The sequence below is a fragment of the Vipera berus genome, assembly GCF_964194415.1.
Source record: "Vipera berus genome assembly, chromosome: 2".
In the NCBI taxonomy this organism is placed as follows: Eukaryota; Metazoa; Chordata; class Lepidosauria; order Squamata; family Viperidae; genus Vipera; species Vipera berus.
This window is the reverse complement of record NC_138203.1, coordinates 17,728,633-17,748,141: the sequence shown is the minus strand read 5'-3', so window position 1 is coordinate 17,748,141 and position 19,509 is coordinate 17,728,633. Positions and strand designations below refer to the sequence as shown.

General features: G+C 41.8%; 1 protein-coding gene across 2 annotated transcripts in view; it reads left to right on the top strand.

The window, feature by feature from the left end:
- The first annotated feature begins 6,877 nt into the window (after window positions 1-6,877).
- Window positions 6,878-19,509, top strand: part of ZFR (zinc finger RNA binding protein) — a 59,110-nt gene continuing 46,478 nt past the window's right edge. For both annotated transcript variants that reach the window (XR_014025186.1, XM_081318211.1), the window contains exons 1-3: window positions 6,878-7,081; window positions 7,242-7,326; window positions 17,374-17,656. Coding sequence is in view for 1 of the 2 variants with exons in the window: in XM_081318211.1 (XP_081174337.1) it covers window positions 7,045-7,081; window positions 7,242-7,326; window positions 17,374-17,656 (405 nt within the window). In the remaining variant the exon portion in view is untranslated. The remainder of the gene's footprint in view (window positions 7,082-7,241; window positions 7,327-17,373; window positions 17,657-19,509) is intronic.

Sequence of the window (19,509 nt, the reverse complement as noted above, 5' to 3'; positions counted from 1 at the left end):
TCTCTTGAAGCTGAGCTAATGGATATTTTGCCTTTTATAAAACAGCAAGTTACATTTTACTCTGGAGAATGATAGATGTCAAATCTCCTGCTAAGAGGAAAAATTGGCTTTAAAAGTGGGGAAGTGTTGCAGTGTATTCAGACAGAGCTCAAATTTGCCCCAGTGTTGTGGAAAAAGTATCACGCAACAGGTCCGTCCAACAGAATGACCCTACATATTCATGGGTAATTGTGGAAGGGGTTGGACCAAAAGTGCTTTGGTTCACCAAGTTGCAAGGCAAGGATCAATAAGAAAAAAGGCAGATTGGCAACATGTTTCTATCAACCCATAATGCTAGCTCAGTGTTATTCATTTGACATATTTGTTGTGAAATAATATTTGTCATGGAAACATGCTTTTAGCTGTGCCATTTCCCTAGAGCATGGGTCAGCAACCCGCGGCTCTGGAGCTGCATGTGGCTCTTTCAGCCGTCTCTTGCGGCTCCCAGTCCTCTGCCATGTGCAGTCCCAAAAAAAAAGTGGGACTAAAAAAGTTCAACCAATCAATTCAAACTTCTCATGGAAAAAATAACTTGCGAAGCTTGAATTGATTGGCTGAAGTTCTTTGGTTTGTGGGACTGCCCACAAACCTCTTTTCTTCCTCGGACTGCACATAGCAGCGGAGGAGGAGACAGGAGGACTGCTGGAAAGGTCGGTCAGATGGGGCGTGCCGGGGAGGGAGAGTTCTGTGTGTATACACGTGCACGCGCCTCCAAATCCATTCATTGCCAAGGTTTCTTCCCAGTGAGGAGGGTCCGCTAGAAAGAGGGTATTTAGCAGCTTAGTTGGTCAGCCCACAAGCTTTCTCTTGCCAGTTTTGCTGGATGAGGAAAGACGCAATCCCCCTTCCCAATCTGCACCCTCCCTAATACCCATTGGGCACCACTCTGTCCATTAGAAGGAAAGAAACCAAAAGCCACCCCTTTCACGTTCCTCCTTCCAAGCAGGGAACCTTTTGGGGGAGGAAAGGGTGAAGCAAACGCACCCCTCCCCCAACCATTCCTTGCAGAACAAACTAAGACTGATCAGCCGCATTTATTAGGAAGCGGCCCCTCTATTCTGGAGAGCCAGCAGGGCCCTTGCTTCACTTTTCCTACATCAGCAGGGCTGGCACTCCCTTAGCCTGGAAAAAGAAGAGTAAAAAACTCAAAAAGATGGTTCTTGCTAGCGGCAGGGAGCTGTGAAGTTTGGTGACTTGGGAGAAACGACCAGGGGAGGGGGGAAGGTGGTGTTGGAAGAAAGGGATAAAAAGAAAGCTTTTATCTCGCTCTCTCATTCACTCACACATTCCTCGCAAAAGCTTCTTTTGCTCTCATTGACTTCCATGGGGACGCTTGGCAATTAAAACCACTCCCGCTACTGCTGCTACTGCTAACTTTTTCACTTGCTGCTTGGTTCCGATTTAACCTGAGAATCCCCAGATGCCACTGCTGGGGGTGGAGGAGGCTGCCCGGGTTTGGCCGTAGCAGACGTCAACGACAATAGTGGTGGAGGCAGCAGCGAGAGAGACACTGGAGGTCTGCCGCATCTCCGTCTGTCTCCACATCCCCCACAGAAACAAATCCCCATGCCAGCCCCCATGGCAGCAGCGAGCCCCAAGGAACAGTCTCCCTCTCTGTTTCAGCTTGCTTTCTGCATTTGGGACAAAGACTCGAGATTCAGCATTTCTCCGCGCGCACGGAGAAATGCCGATCTCGTGTTCCTGGCAATCTCCCTCGATTTCCACTTGTGAAGTTCGGGGCCGGCCTTACGGAGTCGCCAGAGCTCCCGTGGGCCCAGGAGGACGCATACACAGCGCTGCTGATCAGCTAATGACTCTGTACCACCGGCTCCAACCTCCGCCGACGGGCTCCAGTCGGCGGAGGTCGGGGCCAGCTGTTCAGAGTCACCAACAGTGGAGAGGAGCGGAGCGCAGGCCTGGAGCACATCCATATCTTGGCAAGGGCACTAAGCTGCCTGAAAAGCAGCCGCCGCCGCCAACCTTCCTGTTTTTTCCGCCCAGCAGGCAGGTGTTGCTACTCCTGCAACCAAAGACGCTCCAGCATCTCGGCGAGCGCAATGGCTGCCCCAACAGCAGCTGCCACCGGCGGAGCGATTGCCCATTCCTTGGGGCTCGCTGCTGCCATGGGGGCCGGCACGGGGATTTGTTTATGCGGCGGAGGTGGAGTCTGACAGAGCGTCTCTCTCCACCGCTACTGTCATTGGCTTCCGCTACGGCCAAACCCGGGCAGCCTCCTCCACCCCCAGCAGTGGCATCCGGGGATTCTCAGGTTAAATCAGAACCAAGCAGCAAGTGAAAAATTTAGCAGTAGCAGCAGTAGCGGGAGTGGTTTTAATTGCCAAGCGTCCCCATGGAAGTCAGTGGAGGCACTGCAGCTGGCCTTTTGAGTTGGTGAGAGAATGAGAGCAAGAGAGAAACATTTTTTGAGCAGTGTGAGTAAATGAGAGCGTGAAAGAGGCTTTTTAGAGCAAAAGTGAGGGAATAAGAGAGCGAGAGAGAAGCTTTTGCAAACAAAACGAGTGAATGAGAGCGAGAGAAGCTTTTCCATGCAAAGGCAAGTGAATGAAAGCGGAGGGGGCAGGGCAGCTGCATGTCTCCCCTTAGGCTCCACTGTTCTGTCAAGCGTCTTGTTTTGTGCATGTGCGCGCATGCACATCCTTTGCGGTTCCCAGATTTTTCTTTTGTGAGGGAACCGGTTCCAAGTGGCTCTTTCACTGTTTCAGGTTGCCGACCCCTGCCCTAGAGGACTGTTTCTTAAAGCAGGACTTTTCAACCTTTTCACCCATTGTACCACTTTTAGGATATGGTACCACCAGTCGCCTAGCAAGGTGTCAAAAACTTGATGACCCAAAAAAAAGGAAAAAAGTGATGAAGTACAGGTAGTCCTCAACTTACAACAGTTAGCTTAGTGACTGTTCAAAGTTACAATGGCACAGAAAATAGTGCCCCCCAAGCCACTGCCGAGCAAGACACCTGCCTGCCTGCCCAGCCCAGCAGCGTTCTTCCTCCTGTCTGAGGTTTTCATTGTCTTGAGCATTTCTGTTGAGGATTGGCAGCGAGGGTGGGGTGGGGGGTGTTTGGTTTTTATTTCCCCTGTCTGCTGGGTGGTTGCAGCAGGTTTTGGTCACTTCACATGACCCTGGGACACTGTGACCGTCATAAATAAATAAATAAATATGAATCAGTTACCAAGCATCTGAATGTAAATCACAAGGGGAAATAGGTCGACAGACGATGCCATAGCTACTGCTTTACATTCTGTAGCAAGTCATCTCGAGAAACCTGGAAGTTACGTCAGGATGCTTTTTGTTGACTACAGCTCGGCTTTCAACACCATTTTGCCGAGCATTCTCATCGAGAAGCTGACTGACTTGAAATTCTCCCCCGCTATCTGCGATTGGATTCAAGACTTTCTTAGGGATTGGGTACAAACAGTGAGGGTCGGTTCTGCTTTGTCCACCCCCCTGAAGCTTTGCACCGGCACGCCACAGGACTGTGTGCTTAGCCCCTATCTGTACTCTTTATACACTTATGATTGTGTATCATCTGACCCATCCACTGCGATAATCAAGTTCGCAGATGATACAACTGTGGTGGGTCTTATTGCAGGTGGGGATGAGACAGCATATAGGGCGGAGGTACAAAAACTATCCATATGGTGTAGTAACAACAACTTGCACCTAAACATCGGCAAGACGAAAGAGATGGTGTTAGACTTCCGGAGAAAAAAGGAGGAACCTGCCCCACTTTACATCGGGGAGGACTGTGTAGAGAGAGTTTCCTCCTTTAAATTTCTGGGAGTCTACCTCTGTGAAGATCTGACCTGGAAAGTTAACACAACCCAGGTGGCTAGAAAGGCCCAACAGAGGCTTCACTTTCTTAGGATCTTGCGGAAGAACAGGGTAAAACAACAGCTAATGACCCTCTTTTACCGGTCTACCATAGAGAGCATCCTCTCGTATGGTATTGTGGTTTGGTATGCTGGTCTGACAGCCGCGCATAGGAAAGTATTGCAGAGGGTAGTGAGCACAGCACAAGACATTGTGGGCTGTTCCCTGACACCACTGGATGACATCGCCAGGGCTCGTTGCCTTGGAAGAGTGAGGAAGATTCTCAGGGATGACTCACACCCTGGACGGTATCTCTTTACTCTCCTACCATCCGGTAGGAGATATAGGAATATAGCCAGCCGTACCAACAGGCTGAAAAATAGCTTTTATCCGTGGGCTGTTAGGCTTTTAAATGGGACATAATCTTATGCAGAATTGACTTGGGAGGCCGGTGTGTGGTGTAGTTGGTTCACATAGTGTGGTGGGATGGAGGGTTTGTTGTCACTGTGTGTTGGGGGGAGAGAGCACGGGGGGAGGCTCAGCTAATCTCAATGTACACATGTTGTACTTTGACAATAAAGGTTTATTATTATAGTTCAAGACCCTGGAGATGCTGCAACATTCCAGCTGATCGGTGCTTCTTCTGGGCTCAGCAGAAGCACCGAGATCAGTGCTGAGCTCCAGCTGGAGCCTGGCAGTAATCCTGGCGCTTTCACTGAACCCTGCAACTCCAGCCATCTCTCGCTCAGGCTTGTGCGGTGCTGCTACCGGTTCAGCTCATTCCCCTCCCCTACTACCACTTTTTTAGGATGGTCACATACCACCTGCCAGGTGCCAATGTACAACAGGTGGTACCCGTAATAAATAATAATAAAATAAAAAATAATAAAACCTTTATTGTCAAAGTACAACATACCAATTCCTCCCCTCAGGAATTTTTGTTCTCCCTGCATATATGCTTTTGTTTTGGAGCCTGCCATTCTGCTGGGGGGAGGGGGATTTTGCTTGTGCTTGAGATAACTTTCAGATATAACTTTTCCTCTTCCACCTCTATCCACTTGAGAAAGAAATATGTCAGTTGCAGAGAAACGAAACTGGAGAAGACAAGATCTGCGCCAACTGTGCCAGTTACTTGCACATCGTGCCACATGTGGATTGGCTGGATTTCAAATGGACATTATGACTCTGGTGGGAAGAATATGGTTTAACTATACCATTTTAGCGGGATTTTCCCCAGATCTCACCTTGACTTCCCTACTGTCGCTAACCCCTAATAAAAGTTTCCTTTTGAGACAATGCCTGTTTCAAGATTTTGCTTTCTTGGGTGGTTAGCTGAGATGGGTCCTTACACCTATCCAATTAGCCCAGTGGTGGGATTCAAATATTTGATCAACCGGTTCTGTGTGGATGACACTTCCAGAAGTCTTTTCTGAACTCTGCCTATTCTGGGCAACAAAAAATTAGCTACCGGTTCTGCTGAAGTGGTGCAAACTGGCTGAATCCCACCACTGAATTAGCCCCTTGCAACTCTGAATTTAAGTGTGGCCCTCCTGCTGCTGGAAAGATGATCATCAAAGATTTAAGAGCAATAATTTTCACAATCCAATACAAATTAATAATAAAGGCCCAACTCTCTGACACCTCTGCAATCTCTAAAACTGATTATCAGTGCAAGGAATACTTTATAATAATAATAATAATAATAATAATAATAATAATAAACCTTTATTGTCAAAGTACAACATGTGTACATTGAGATTAGCTGAGCCTCCCCCCCTGCTCTCTCCCCCCAACACACACTGACAACAAACCCTCCATCCTACCACACCATGTGAACCAACTACACCACATACCGGCCTCCCAAGTCAATTCTGCATAAGCTCACAGAGATTATGTCCCATTTAAAAGCCTAACAGCCCACGGATAAAAGCTATTTTTCAGCCTGTTGGTATGGCTGGCTATATTCCTATATCTCCTACCGGATGGTAGGAGAGTAAAGTGATACCGTCCAGGGTGTGAGTCATCCCTGAGAATCTTCCTCACTCTTCCAAGGCAACGAGCCCTGGCGATGTCATCCAGTGGTGTCAGGGGACAGCCCACAATGTCTTGTGCTGTGCTCACTACCCTCTGTAATACTTTCCTATCCGCGGCTGTCAGACCAGCATACCAAACCACAATACCATACGAGAGGATGCTCTCTATAGTAGACCGGTAAAAGAGGGTCATTAGCTGTTGTTCTACCCTGTTCTTCCGCAAGACCCTAAGAAAGTGAAGCCTCTGTTGGGCCTTTCTAGCCACCTGAGTTGTGTTAACTTTCCAGGTCAGATCTTAACAGAGGTAGACTCCCAGAAATTTAAAGGAGGAAACTCTCTCTACACAGTTCTCTCCGATGTGAAGTGGGGCAGGTTCCTCCTTTTTTCTCCGGAAGTCTAACACCATCTCTTTCGTCTTGCCGATGTTTAGGTGCAAGTTGTTACTACACCATATGGATAGTTTTTATACCTCCGCCCTATATGCTGTCTCATCCCCACCTGTAATAAGACCCACCACAGTTGTATCATCTGCAAACTTGATTATCGCAGTGGATGGGTCAGATGATACACAATCATAAGTGTATAAAGAGTACAGGTAGGGGCTAAGCACACAGCCCTATTGTACTTTATTGTCCTCCAAACATATTTAATGTGGCTAGGTTGAAGCTTAGAATGTTGCAAGAGTCTCGTCATTTGTATAAGCGACATTTAATGTTAACCAACCCAGCCATTTTTAATCAACCATGTTTAAACAAGCTACGATTAATACAATGTGTGAACCCAGCGTTAGTATATCATGCACCCGCAAGACATTTTTTTTCTTTCAGATAATCCGTTTGGATGCGAGAATTACTCATAAGGAAACTACATTTCCCAGATGGCTTCACGCATCCACGCTACAACCTAGCGTTAGGTAAGCCGGCAGACGAACTACATTTCCCGCCGCTCTTTTCTCGCCTGCCCCAAGCGGCGCATGCGCATCGGCGAGGCCTGGCTCCTTCACATCGCCGTTGGAATCGTATCGGTGGATGGTGCGAAGGGGTGCTGGCGAGGCGGGTTAGCGATCGCGTGCGACGGATAAGGACTGTGACCGACAGACCGAGATAGTTTTTCACCGCCGCCATTTCGGTCAGCCCGGCCCCATGATTCCCATATGCCCGGTAGTCTCTTTCACCTATGGTAAGTAACGGCCCCTGGCAAGCCGGGGGAAAAAGGCGGCAGTCGGAGCCGGGGTGGGGAGGGGAAGAGGGGGGGCGCGCGCGTTGCCTCAGGAATTGGATCTGACGAAGCTCTTTTCTTCCCCCCCCCTCCCGTCCCGCTCGCCATGTCGTCGCTGCAGTGCCCAGCCGGCTGGGGGAAGATGCCAAAATGGCCACCGGCAACTACTTCGGATTCACCCACACCGGGGCCGCTGCTCAATATAGGTAAAGGCGCCTCGGGTCTGTTCACGGGAGGGCCTGCGAGAGAAAGCTGCTTCGGGAAAGCTGACCCCGCCCCAGCCTCGTGTGGGGCGGTTGGTGCGGACACGCGGGGAGGGGGGGCGCGCGGCAGGCGCAGGCGCCCGAGAGCGACAGGCTGCGGCCGGCGCGCGCGCGGCCGGGAGTCCTCGCGGGCATGTTTCGGGAGCCTTTCCCCGCCCCGCCCCCCCCAAAAAACACCTCAGGATTTGTGGAATCTATTCAGCCGTCCCCCCACCGGAGGCAGCGAGCAGGGATGCAGCACACCTGAGGGATGTTGTGGGGATACTCTGTCGCCCAATCTCGCATCCACGTTCCTGGAGCCCTTGAGCCTCTAATGCAGCGTTTCCCAACCTTAGGAACTTGAAGATGCGTGGACTTCAATTCCCAGAATTCCCCAGCCAGCTATGCTGGCTGGGGAATTCTGGGAGTTGAAGTCCACGCATCTTCAAGTTCCTAAGGTTGGGAAACGCTGCTCTAATGGCGACGGGCTTGCAAACCGAAGGGAGCTTGCCCAAATTCTCCCAAAGTGTGTTTCTCTTATGGAAGGAACGTGGGCTCCTCTGTGCCTGTTGGTATACCTTTAAATGGGTTTCCCCGATTTATTTATTCGGATTGTGTGACCCTGAACTGCTAAGAAGTGAATTCGGGGCGGTGAACGATCTTAAAAATAGGAACAAGTTTCCATCGTGAATACAAAATGGAGTAAATAAGCGGTAAACAACAGCCCAACTGAGGAACTGCCAAGGAGAAAGTAACACCCCTTCCAACACTGACAGGCCAAGCTACAGGTAGTCCTTGACTTAGGACCACAATTTTTTTTTTATTTTTTTTTTAATCCCATTTATATCCCGCCCTTCTCTGAAGACTCAGGGCGGCTTACAATCTAAGCACAAATAAAATTGAGCCAAAAATTTCTGTTGCTAAGCGAGATATTTGTTAAGTGAATTTTGCCCCATTTTGTGACCTTTCTTGCCCCAGTTGATAAGTGAATCATTTTAGCTGTTAAGTTAGTAACACGGTTTAAGTGAACCTGTCTTCTGTGTTGACTTCACTTGTCAGAAGGTCACAAAAGCTGATCACATGACCCCAGGACACTGCAACCTTCATAAATATGAGACCATGGGAATGCTGCAATGGTTGTAAGTGTGAAAAACAGTCATAAGTCATTTTTCTATGCCGTTGTAACTTTGAACAGTCATTAAATGAACTGTTGTAAGTTGAGAACTACCTGTACTTTATATAAATGGAGCAAACCCCACTTCCTTGTAGCACTGAAGATGTTACCTAGCTGGTTAATGAAACATCTACATGAAAACAACCAAGCTATGAGAGCACTAAAGACTCCATAATTCAATCCTGAGCTATGTATCTTTTTCTTAAAAATTAAAATATACCATATAAATCACAGTTTCTCAGACCATTCCAGCAACTTCTTGAATACCTAATCAAAACTAAAGTTCTGTACTTTTGAAAGGTAGTCCATCCATGACTATGCTGAATTAATTTTCCACAAATTAAGTGAATTTAGCCCCTCCCAAATAAAAATTGTGATCTTAAAAATTATAAAAATTTTAGAGATAATTCTGGAAAGGCTCCTTTTTATTTGAAATAGAGTAGGAGTGGTATATCATACTTTGTTCTCATGTACATAAAATATGTATGGATGGTAGAATTGTTTATATAAATATGTTTATCACTTGTACACTTCTGCAAGTATTCTGTTAAAGAAAATATTTTCTAATTGTATATTTGTAAATATCTGCATACTTGAAGTCTAATCACAAAAGGGGAGGAACTTCTTAGCAATGAATTGCTCCATCTTTATGAACACTAGACAAGGTGATGTTATTGGCATTGTAAAATGACTGTAACAAATACTTTGTTTTATTTATTAATCAAATTTAAATAGCTGCCCATCTCACCAAAAGTGACTCTGGGTGAAGCAAAACAATCATACTGTGCTTATATTCTTTTCCTCTGGAACCTGTGGTGATTTTAGGATTATTTATTTTCCTGTTATATTTATAATGTATGCAGTGTTTTACAATGCAAATGGTATTTTCAATTTGAAAATGTTTAATGTTCAAAACACATGAGATATGGTCAGAATACAGTGCTAATATCAAACCAGCCTATTTCAAGTTTCAGCCATTTTGAATTTGAACTGTATACATTTCAAAAAAAATCAAAGGTAGTATGGAATGAGATCTATCAACTGGCTTAAAGTCAGTAGTCAGCTCAGTTGTTGAATCAGGACTTGAATCCAAGTCTTTCTAGTTCAATTTCTTAAGCTCTACACTACTACCCTGTCTCTATACATATGCCCACAAAATTTCAAACATAGCCATTTCTTTTTCAAATGGTTTAATTTATGCATTTTATTTATTATTTTGACTTGGCACATGACCCAATGAAACAGCATTCATTTGAAATAAATCTCAGAACTGGCCTCTTTTACTTAGCATATTTTTTACTTACATTTAGTTTAATTCATAATATTTGATTTAATTCATCAATATTAGATTATTTAGCTTTTCTCATTTGATTTTTATGAAAGTTGTCAGCTCTAATTTTGCTACCATATATCTTTATAAAGATTAAGTTTCATACCTTAAATCTCTGGTTTAAATCTCATATAAACAGAGATAGGCAGAAAATACAAAATAAAAAAAATTAATTCAGTGGCATTTAAAGAGCAAATAATTAACCAAAATGTGTTAACATATTAATATGCATAATTATAAAATTTCATAATATTTATTTTTTAAAGAGGGCAATTTTTTCTTTCTCTCCATTGAGATTCCCTAAATTGTATGGACAATTGCTAAAGTGAAACCTGAAACTAAATAACTTCTAAAGACCCAAGACATTACTTATAGTAAATTATATTTTAAAATCTGCTATTCACAGTGAAAGAAAAATATCTGAATAATCTTGAACATGCAGTGTGGTAGCCAGTTTCTCTCCTGTGTTTAAGAAATAGGGCATTTTGTTAGGAAAAATTATGGAGATGTAATTTTAGTCAGATGAAAGTGTCATAATTTTAACTTGCAGTTGATAAATACAATGATAGCATTATTAATTTTACCTTAGTTTATAAAGTTTTCTTCATGTACATTTGAACATTTTTTTAAAAAAATGAATTTGGGGTAAATTAAAGAAAATTGCCTTGTAAGGTTAACTCAATGTTGACAAAACTACTTTTTTGTTTTTATGAATTTTAGGTCACTTTAGAAGCAAAAGTGATAAATAGTATTTAACAGTTAACCCTGGGCATATTTACAATAAATGTTTTATTTATATACTTTTATTCATTTCAAGAGCTGCATGTTTTACTCCAAACTGCATTAAAAGGGCATGTTTTTAGCTAAAAATAAGCTGGCAGTCTGAAAAATAGCTTTTGTTCACAGAGAGGATTGATGATTATGTAATAAGATAATCCTTTGCTGATTAGTAATAAGTATGTTAATAATCACTATAGTAATTTCTTCTGGTTGTTTGCTCTAATTATCAACATCTATTAAAATAACTAGGAAATCATTTGGTTAAAATAAACAAAAACTTAATGTTATGTTTCTATTAGTTTTATAACTCTTCGTTTATATACTCACTTAACAAATTGGGATTTTTTCTTGGATTATGATTCTTGGCTTGCTGCAGAGAGACAAACTGGAAATTTATCTTTGGAGGTATACCCGCTCCTAATGGGAAGAGGAGCAAATTGTAACTATTGAACAATATATCTTTCTTGGCTGGTATTCATTAGTCATAATTATGGCATATTATTGAATTCAAACTGACAAAAAATAGATCTTGGATTTTTATTGGTTTTCCTTATTGGTTTAAAATTTTGCTTTGCATAGACGTCTGAAAGGCTTTGGAAGAGGGGACAAAGTTTTTCTGTGTTTAAGGAACATTCTGCATATGTCTTTGAATTCTGGCATTAGAATTGGAATGCTGCCTTTGTATTTCTGAAAAATACCGGTAATATGGAAAACTTTTAGTATTCTTTGATCTGGTTTCTATCACAGAAAAGGAAGAAAGTTCTTTAGAATTCTGTAGGAATTGGAGACTTACATTTCAAAGTACATGATTATTCTATGTATAAAAATTCCAGTGATGTTTTTTCCAATCATTATATTAAAAATTGGATTTCCAGATTGGCAAACCTTCCCAATGCATGTTTCATTTATAAGCATACAAACCCAAAATTCCTTTTCCAGTTCTATAATTATTAGGAAATTGCTATTGTTATTAGATTCTCCTAGTCATGTAATTATATTATGCTGACACCTCAGTCAACTCAATTCCTCATTATAGGTAGGCCTTCACTTACAACCAGTCATTTAATGATCATTCAAATTTACAACGTAATAGCAGAAAACATGTAACATAAAACATTGCATTGATCCCTCTCCCCATTGTGGTCACATGATCCTGATTCGGGTGCTTGGCAACTTGTTTGCACTTGGAATCAGCTGCCAAGTGCAACTCTTGCCAGCTTCCTCAGAAAGTCAGTAGGGAAGCCGGCAAGAAAGGTTGCAAGGAGCTGTTGCCTACTGAAGAATTCTCCCTCGCCTCCATTCATGGTGAGTGGGACTCCACATGTATGGAAGGGAACTTGTATATTGGGGCTGGAGTGTGGATCTTTGTGATTCCTGCTTTATTTCTTCAACCCAGCGGACAAGTCCTCCTTAGAAGGGTTGGAGAAACAGAGATCATGTCTCATAGATCAGAGCCTTGTTTTTGCATCCCCTCAAAGCGGTTCTTCTCTGCACAAGGAGGTAAGGGGAGCTCCTTCAAAGGGCTGCAGAAATGAAGCTTAGCTCCTGAAGATTTGAGCTTCATTTCTGCAGCCTGCTGTAGGCATGTTTTGTTTCTGCCCATGGGGAGGAGCTACGTGTCCTCCTTTGGCAGGCAGCTCTTTTGTTTCATCCACTTAGCAGCTGAAACTCGAAGAGCTGGGACTGTGTTCATTGAGTGAAGGTGTCTCTCTTAACAACTCCATTGTTAAAAACTGAGATTCTGGTTCCATTTGTTATAAGTCAAGGACTACTTGTATATATTCTGAATTTTGTACTCAGTAGAAAACAGTTATTGATTTTGATGGAGGTTTTTTGTTTCTCAGATAGGTTCTAATTTGAGTTTCTCAGAATTACTTAGAAACCTTCGGAAAAAAATTACTTAGGTGACAGTTCTTCATACAATTATACCAGAGTAAGAATACATTCAGTAGTATGAGGTAGACAGCCTTCTTGGGGTTGCTCTCCGGGTGAGGTTGAAGGTGTTAGTTATGACTTACAAAGCCCTTCATGGCATGGGTCCGGATTACCTACGGCAACACCTGCGACCGGCGTCAACTTCCCTCCGTCCAGTGCGCTCCCACAGAGAGGGCCTCCTCAGGGTGCCGCCGATCAAAGAATGCCGATTGGTGACCCCCAGGGGGAGAGCGTTCTCTGTGGGCGCGCCAGACCTCTGGAACCGCTTACCGGTTGAGCTCCGGACGGCCCCCGACCTTCGCTCCTTCCGGCGCGATCTTAAAACATTCTTTTTCGAACAAGCTGGCCTGGTCTGACGGGATGGGGTTGGGTTTTTAAAATTAGTTTTTAACTTAATATGTATTGATTTTATGGGCATGATGTTTAATGGTTTTTTAATTTTTGTACTTGATTTTTATTGTGTATTGCCCTGTTCACCGCCCTGAGTCCTTCGGGAGAAGGGCGGTATAGAAATCAAATTATTAATTAAATTAATATAAAATGGCTGCTAGAGGGAAAGAGTTTGAGTGCTTAGCAGGGAAGAAAAAATATATTTAAGAGCCTACTTACTTCCACACAGAACATTTTGCATATTGTAACAATTCATTCCTATGTTGCCAAGTTTTGCCTTATGCTGAAGGAAAAGGGAAAGTTTCAAGGTCCTCTGATCCCACAATTGGCTTGTTTGTTTGCTTTTACATTCTTGCAGGATGGTGATACAGTGCATTTGCCATTGAAACAACAGGCTCTCATTCTAGCTCTGCTGCCCCTGGGTGGATGGGAAAGATAATTAAGCATATTTTCTAAGACTTAAGAAATAGGTTGTTTAAAAATTCTTTTTACCTGTTTGGTAGATAGATTTATTGTTCCTTTAAATTCATTACTGTTCTTGTTACTGTGTTATATATAGTACCTTATTTTTCATGCAAGAACTGAAAATGCAAAATGTATTAGGACTCAGTGCAGGATGTTATTTTAATTATTGCTGTATTCTTCCTGGATTGTGTTTAAGTAAATAAATTGTTGCTTTGCTGGGTTCATAGTTATGATTGTATTTCTACAGATAGCTGAGGATGAAAAAAGCACACTTCATTTCTGTATTATGTACTTTCTGAGTAGAATATTTCTTGCAAACAATATCAGTTTTCTCCTGGATCATGGTGATCTAAATAGTTTGGCAATTTTTAAAAAATTAATTTACAAGACTATGTTTAAATACAGATAGTTCTTGCTAATTGGGACCAGAAAATGTTACTGAGTGTGAGAATGTGGGGTGGGCACAGATGTTGACTAAAGAACTGATCAGATCAAAGGGAGGAGAGCCTGCAGTTGAATAATTGGTAGCGGAAGAAATTTAGAAAGAATCTACCTTAACTAATCAGTAGGTAAAAAGAAACAGCAGCAAGATTCTGTTATTGTAGCCTTATGGTAAAGTAGTATCAGCTCATCTTGTCATGTTTCCTATCTGGTCTACTTGGGAAACTGACAGAAACTCCATTGTTAAATGACACATCATAATTTTAAAAACCACATGACAGTTACTGTTGTTAAGCAAGGACCTTGCATGACTCCAATCTGCAGCTTCCTGCTGGATTCCCCATTCATCCTTGACTTTGCTTGTTGGAAAGCGAATCACAAAGTAAATGAACAAACATGATTGTCTTTTTAGGAATAAACATTTTATTTCAAGCAATTGTATTCAATGAGATGGTAACATATATTGCTAATAGCAATTTAAGTCATGTTCTATACAGCAGTCTGCAGATAACCTGACCACATTCCATGCCTTAAAGCAGGAGTCCCCAATCTCCAATCTATGGACCGGCACTGGTCCACAGCATGTCAGAAACTGGTCCACACAAACAAGTGAAGCCCCTTCTGTGGGATGCAGGCAGCACACGAAACCATGCCCCCTCCAGTCCACGGAAAAACCTCTTTCCACGGAACCGGTCCCTAGTATGCAAAAGATTGGGGGTTGCTGCCTTAAAGTAACTACCGTGTTTCCTCGAAAGTAAGGCCTATACCAACAATAAGCCCTAGCTTGATTTTTGGGGATGGGCCTAATATAAGCCGTATCCTAAAAATAAGCCCTAGTTTTGGGGCAAGGCACACACCTAAAAATCAAGCTGAGGTTATGGTGTGGAGCTTTCCCCCCCCCACCCCACACTCACTCACCTTGTACCCAGGCCTTTCCTTGCCGGCCCACTTCTTCTGAGGCCTCTTCTGCAGCCAGGCATGCATTTCTCAGTCACAGCACTTTCTGGAAGTCCTTGAATCCATAGCTTGGTTCTGCAAGACCTCAGCAGCCAAGCACCAAGGCTCGGTACTCAGCTGCTTAGGCCTTCTGGAAAGGCCTGACTGCAAAATGCAGGCCCAAATGCAGCTGCAGATATTTGGCCCCAGAAGAAGTGGGCTGGCTGAGTGGGGCTGTTGGTGCCAGAGGTGAGGTAAGGCCTAATCTGAAAATAAGACCTTGCGCCTCTTTTGAAGGGGGTCTTATTTTCAGGGAGACAGTATTAGTAACTTGAATTGAACCTAGAGGCATATTTGTAGCCACCATAGGATACTGAACTATCAGGAACACTTGTGAATCAGTTGATCAAATGCTGCAGTTGCTTTGCATATCTTAACATAAAAGAATATATAAATATTCTATAATTTTATTAGTTAAATAATTTTGTCCCCTTGTTCTTTGGAAAGTAATTTTAAAAACTGAAACAAACCAAATGTTTATACTTCAGGGCAGGTTTTGTATAAAAACAGTAAGTCTGTGCAGTTCCCATAATTTCTCTGTTACATAAGTGATTCTTCACTGAATTTCATCAGAATATAGGTGGTCTTCATTTAGCTGCTTCCTCATATAGCAACAATTCACAGCTATGATGGTAATGAAAAGATAATTTTGCAACCAAACAAAGGTCATTTACAACCTTCATAAGTCTATATAGCAAGCAAAATAGCTTTGTGACCAATCCTTATTTCTGACCTTCATGGGTCTCTAAAGCAAAGGAAAGCTGAAGTAAGATCATATGCACAGGCATGGTTTCAATTAGCAACCACTTTGCTTTATGATCAAATTTCTGGTCCTAGTTGTAGCTAAACAAGGACTACCTCTAATAATCTAGGAAACAGGTCTGTAGAAAGTAAAGTTTAATTAGAATGCAGCTTTTATCTAGAAAGCACAGTTACTTAGAATTATCAGGAGAATAAAATAATCCCTTTTCCATTTTATCGGTGCTTCTGTCAGTTTAGATGTGTTGTAAGTATAGAGAAGAATATCAACTTTCTTAACAAACTGAGCCGATATAACATTTGCCTTTACTTTTTTATACAGTTTATAGGCTGCCCAACAGTTCTGATACTTTAATACAAGGGTACAGAAGCAGAGTTGTTTGGAATGGGTAGCCATAATAAATTTAATAAAACGAATAACTAAATAAAAGTTTTCTTACACATAAATAGCTGGTGGCCAATATATCCCATGTGGAAAATCAGGAAGGTAGAGAAATAGCGAATTGTAAATAATAGTATAGTAGTAACACTGGTAAAGACTTTAAGAGTTTTAAGATTTTCAGAGTAAATGATCTTGCAAATTCGATCACTGGCTCTGCATGATGTTGCAGAAGCAAGGGGAACAGATTTGCTAAAACAAAAATGGTAGCAGAACCATAATTGCCTTAGAGAGAAAAAAAAACTAAGGCTACTCATTCTGTGCTATAACAAAAACTTATTTTTACTAAATGAAACACAGCAAATATTCTTTTAATGAATTTCTTTGGGTATTATACATCTTATCCTTAAGTACTATAAGAGGAATATAAAGATGTTATATTCTGTGAATCAAGATTAAGTGATTCAGCATAATGACTATATTTTGATGTGTGGTCAAGATCTTTGTACACATTTTATTTTTTCTAATGTGACAAATTGAGATTAAAAGGTTAAATGAATTTATATTGTATAGTTCTTGCAAATCTGCTATTCAGAGTTGCCAAGTTTGTTGAGGGGATAAATATTTTGTTCTTGAAACTGAATAGTTAATTCTTAGTTATATTATTAAACAAGTCCAAAATCAACAAGTTCTATACAAAAATTAAGAGCAGGTTTCTATGTGCAGGATTACTTATTGTACATTTATTATTAGACGTAGAAAGCTATATGATTCTCAAATGATGATGGCTTACACAATTAAAATGAATTAATTGCAACACTGCATGAATTTCATGCTTATCTGAGATATGTGTCCCTTTCAGCTGTATGATTCTGTGAGGTTTGTCTGCTGTATCTCATTCAGTCCTTTGGGAAAGCTGCAATTCTTCAACCTAACAAAAGAAACAAAATATGAATTTGATGTTAATGTACGGGTGTATAATATGAATTTATTATATGTGATTGCTTTTTAGAGGCTATAAAATTAGGCCTTATTAAGCAGGTTTAAAAAATGTAATTTATGTGGGTTCCACCTGGTAAATTGAACCTTTAGAACTTCTGCCCCTCAAATTCAATTCTCTGAAGCTAATTTTAAAGGATAACTAGGAGTCATTTCCTTTGGTAGATACACTTTCATTAATGGATGCTCATAATATCACTTAATATGTAGTTTATTAGGTACAGTAGATCCATAATACTAAAATTTTAATTTAGTTTAACTTTTCTCAGATTTATTTAGACTTGGAACAATTTAAGAGCATATTTGCTGGGTATTAGACTTCATTATTATATAGTGATACTTCTTGGCCTCTTCCTGTTACAGCCAACAGCCGGCTTCAGGTGTAGCTTATTCCCATCCAACTACAGTTGCAAGCTACACTGTTCATCAGGCTCCTGTAGCTGCGCATACAGTTACTGCAGCCTATGCCCCAGCAGCAGCAACAGTTGCAGTAGCCAGGCCTGCTCCAGTGGCTGTTGCAGCTGCTGCAACAGCTGCAGCCTATGGAGGATACCCTACAGCACATACAGCAACTGATTATGGTTACACACAGAGACAGCAGGAAGCTCCTCCACCACCTCCACCAGTCACCACACAGAATTACCAGGTAAATATATATGGATAAAGTATCATTCACTAATGGTGCAGTTCAGTTTTTTTGTTTAACCATGATTTATTGAATAACCAAGAATTTACTTGTGTTGGCTTTCATGCTGGTATATGTTTGGGCAGCTTTTGGCTTCAGCTTTAGTGGACTAGACAACAGATTTCCTGATGTTTTACCAGCATCTGTGGCTGCAATCTTTACGAGCAAGATGGCCTATTACGCAGACCATAGGCTACTGAAGCAGAAACTAATTGGACTCCTATCTTTATAACCAGGTGCCCTAACTTCTGATTGATCTTTAGCCAAGCTGATTTCTAATTTTTGCAGATTGGTGAGGACAGGTGTCTCCCGTTGAAATGTCAGGAAATCTGTTCTCTAGACCAGTCACTAAACCCTGAAGTCCAACACTGTGTAACCAAGAATTGTATTTATACTACATATTAACTAGAGTACTGTATTTTATAATTTCAGTGGATAAATTCATAAAATGTACAAAGCCAAACAAAGTATATCATGGCTTGGTGTAATATATAAATCAGAACAGTTTTTCCTTATTACAAATGGGTAATTGAATAAGTATGCAATAAGAATGAAAACCTCTGGGTTTTTTTTTTGAATGTCTAATGTTAAAGAACTTCTCAAAATTAATACAGTGAACAGATTATACATTGATTGTATGCTGAATCCTATATAATTTTAGTTAGTTCTCAGCCTCAGATCTTTTTTAATAAATAGCTGAGGAAAGGAGGGAAGCGAAAGGCAAGGGAGAAAAAGAAAGATACGCCCAATTGAATGCAGAATTCCAGAGAATAGCTAGAAGAGATAAGAATGCCTTCTTAAATGAACAGTGCAAAGAAATAGAAGAAAACAATAGAATAGGGAGGACCAGAGATCTTTTCAAGAAAATTGGAGAGATGAAAGGAACGTTTCATGCAAAAATGGGTATGATAAAGGACCAAAATGGCAGGGACCTAACAGAGGCAGAAGAGATTAGGAAGAGGTGGCAAAATTACACAGAAGAACTATACAAGAATGAGCTTAACGTCCCTGATAATCACAATGAGGTGGTCACTGACCTCGAGCCAGACATCCTAGAATGTGAAGTAAAGTGGGCCTTAGAAAAGCTGAGCAACAACAAAGCTAGTGGAGGTGACAGTATTCCAGCTGAGCTATTCAAAATCTTAAAAGACGATGCAGTAAAAGTGCTACACTCAATTTGCCAGCAAATTTGGAAAACTCAACAGTGGCCAGAGGATTGGAAAAGATCAGTTTACATTCCAATTCCAAAGAAAGGCAGTGCCAAAGAATGTTCAAACTATCGCACCATTGCACTCATTTCTCATGCTAGTAAAATTATGCTTAAAATTCTACAAGCTAGACTCCAGCAGTATGTGGATCGAGAACTACCAGAAGTACAGGCAGGATTTCGAAGAGGCAGAGGAACTAGAGATCAAATTGCTAACATACGCTAGATCATGGAGAAAGCTAGAGAGTTCCAGAAAAACATCTACTTCTGCTTCATTGACTATGCTAAAGCCTTTGATTGTGTGGATCATAACAAACTGTGGCAAGTCCTTAAAGAGATGGGCGTACCAGACCATCTTATTTGTCTCTTGAGAAACCTATATGTGGGCCAAGAAGCAACAGTGAGAACTGGACACGGAACCACTGAACCACTGTGGTTCAAAATTGGGAAAGGAGTCCGGCAAGGCTGTATACTGTCACCTTGCCTATTTAACTTATATGCAGAGCACATCATGAGAAAGGCAGGGCTAGATGAATCAAAAGTTGGAATTAAGATTGCCGGAAGAAACATCAACAACCTAAGATATGCAGATGATACCACTCTAATG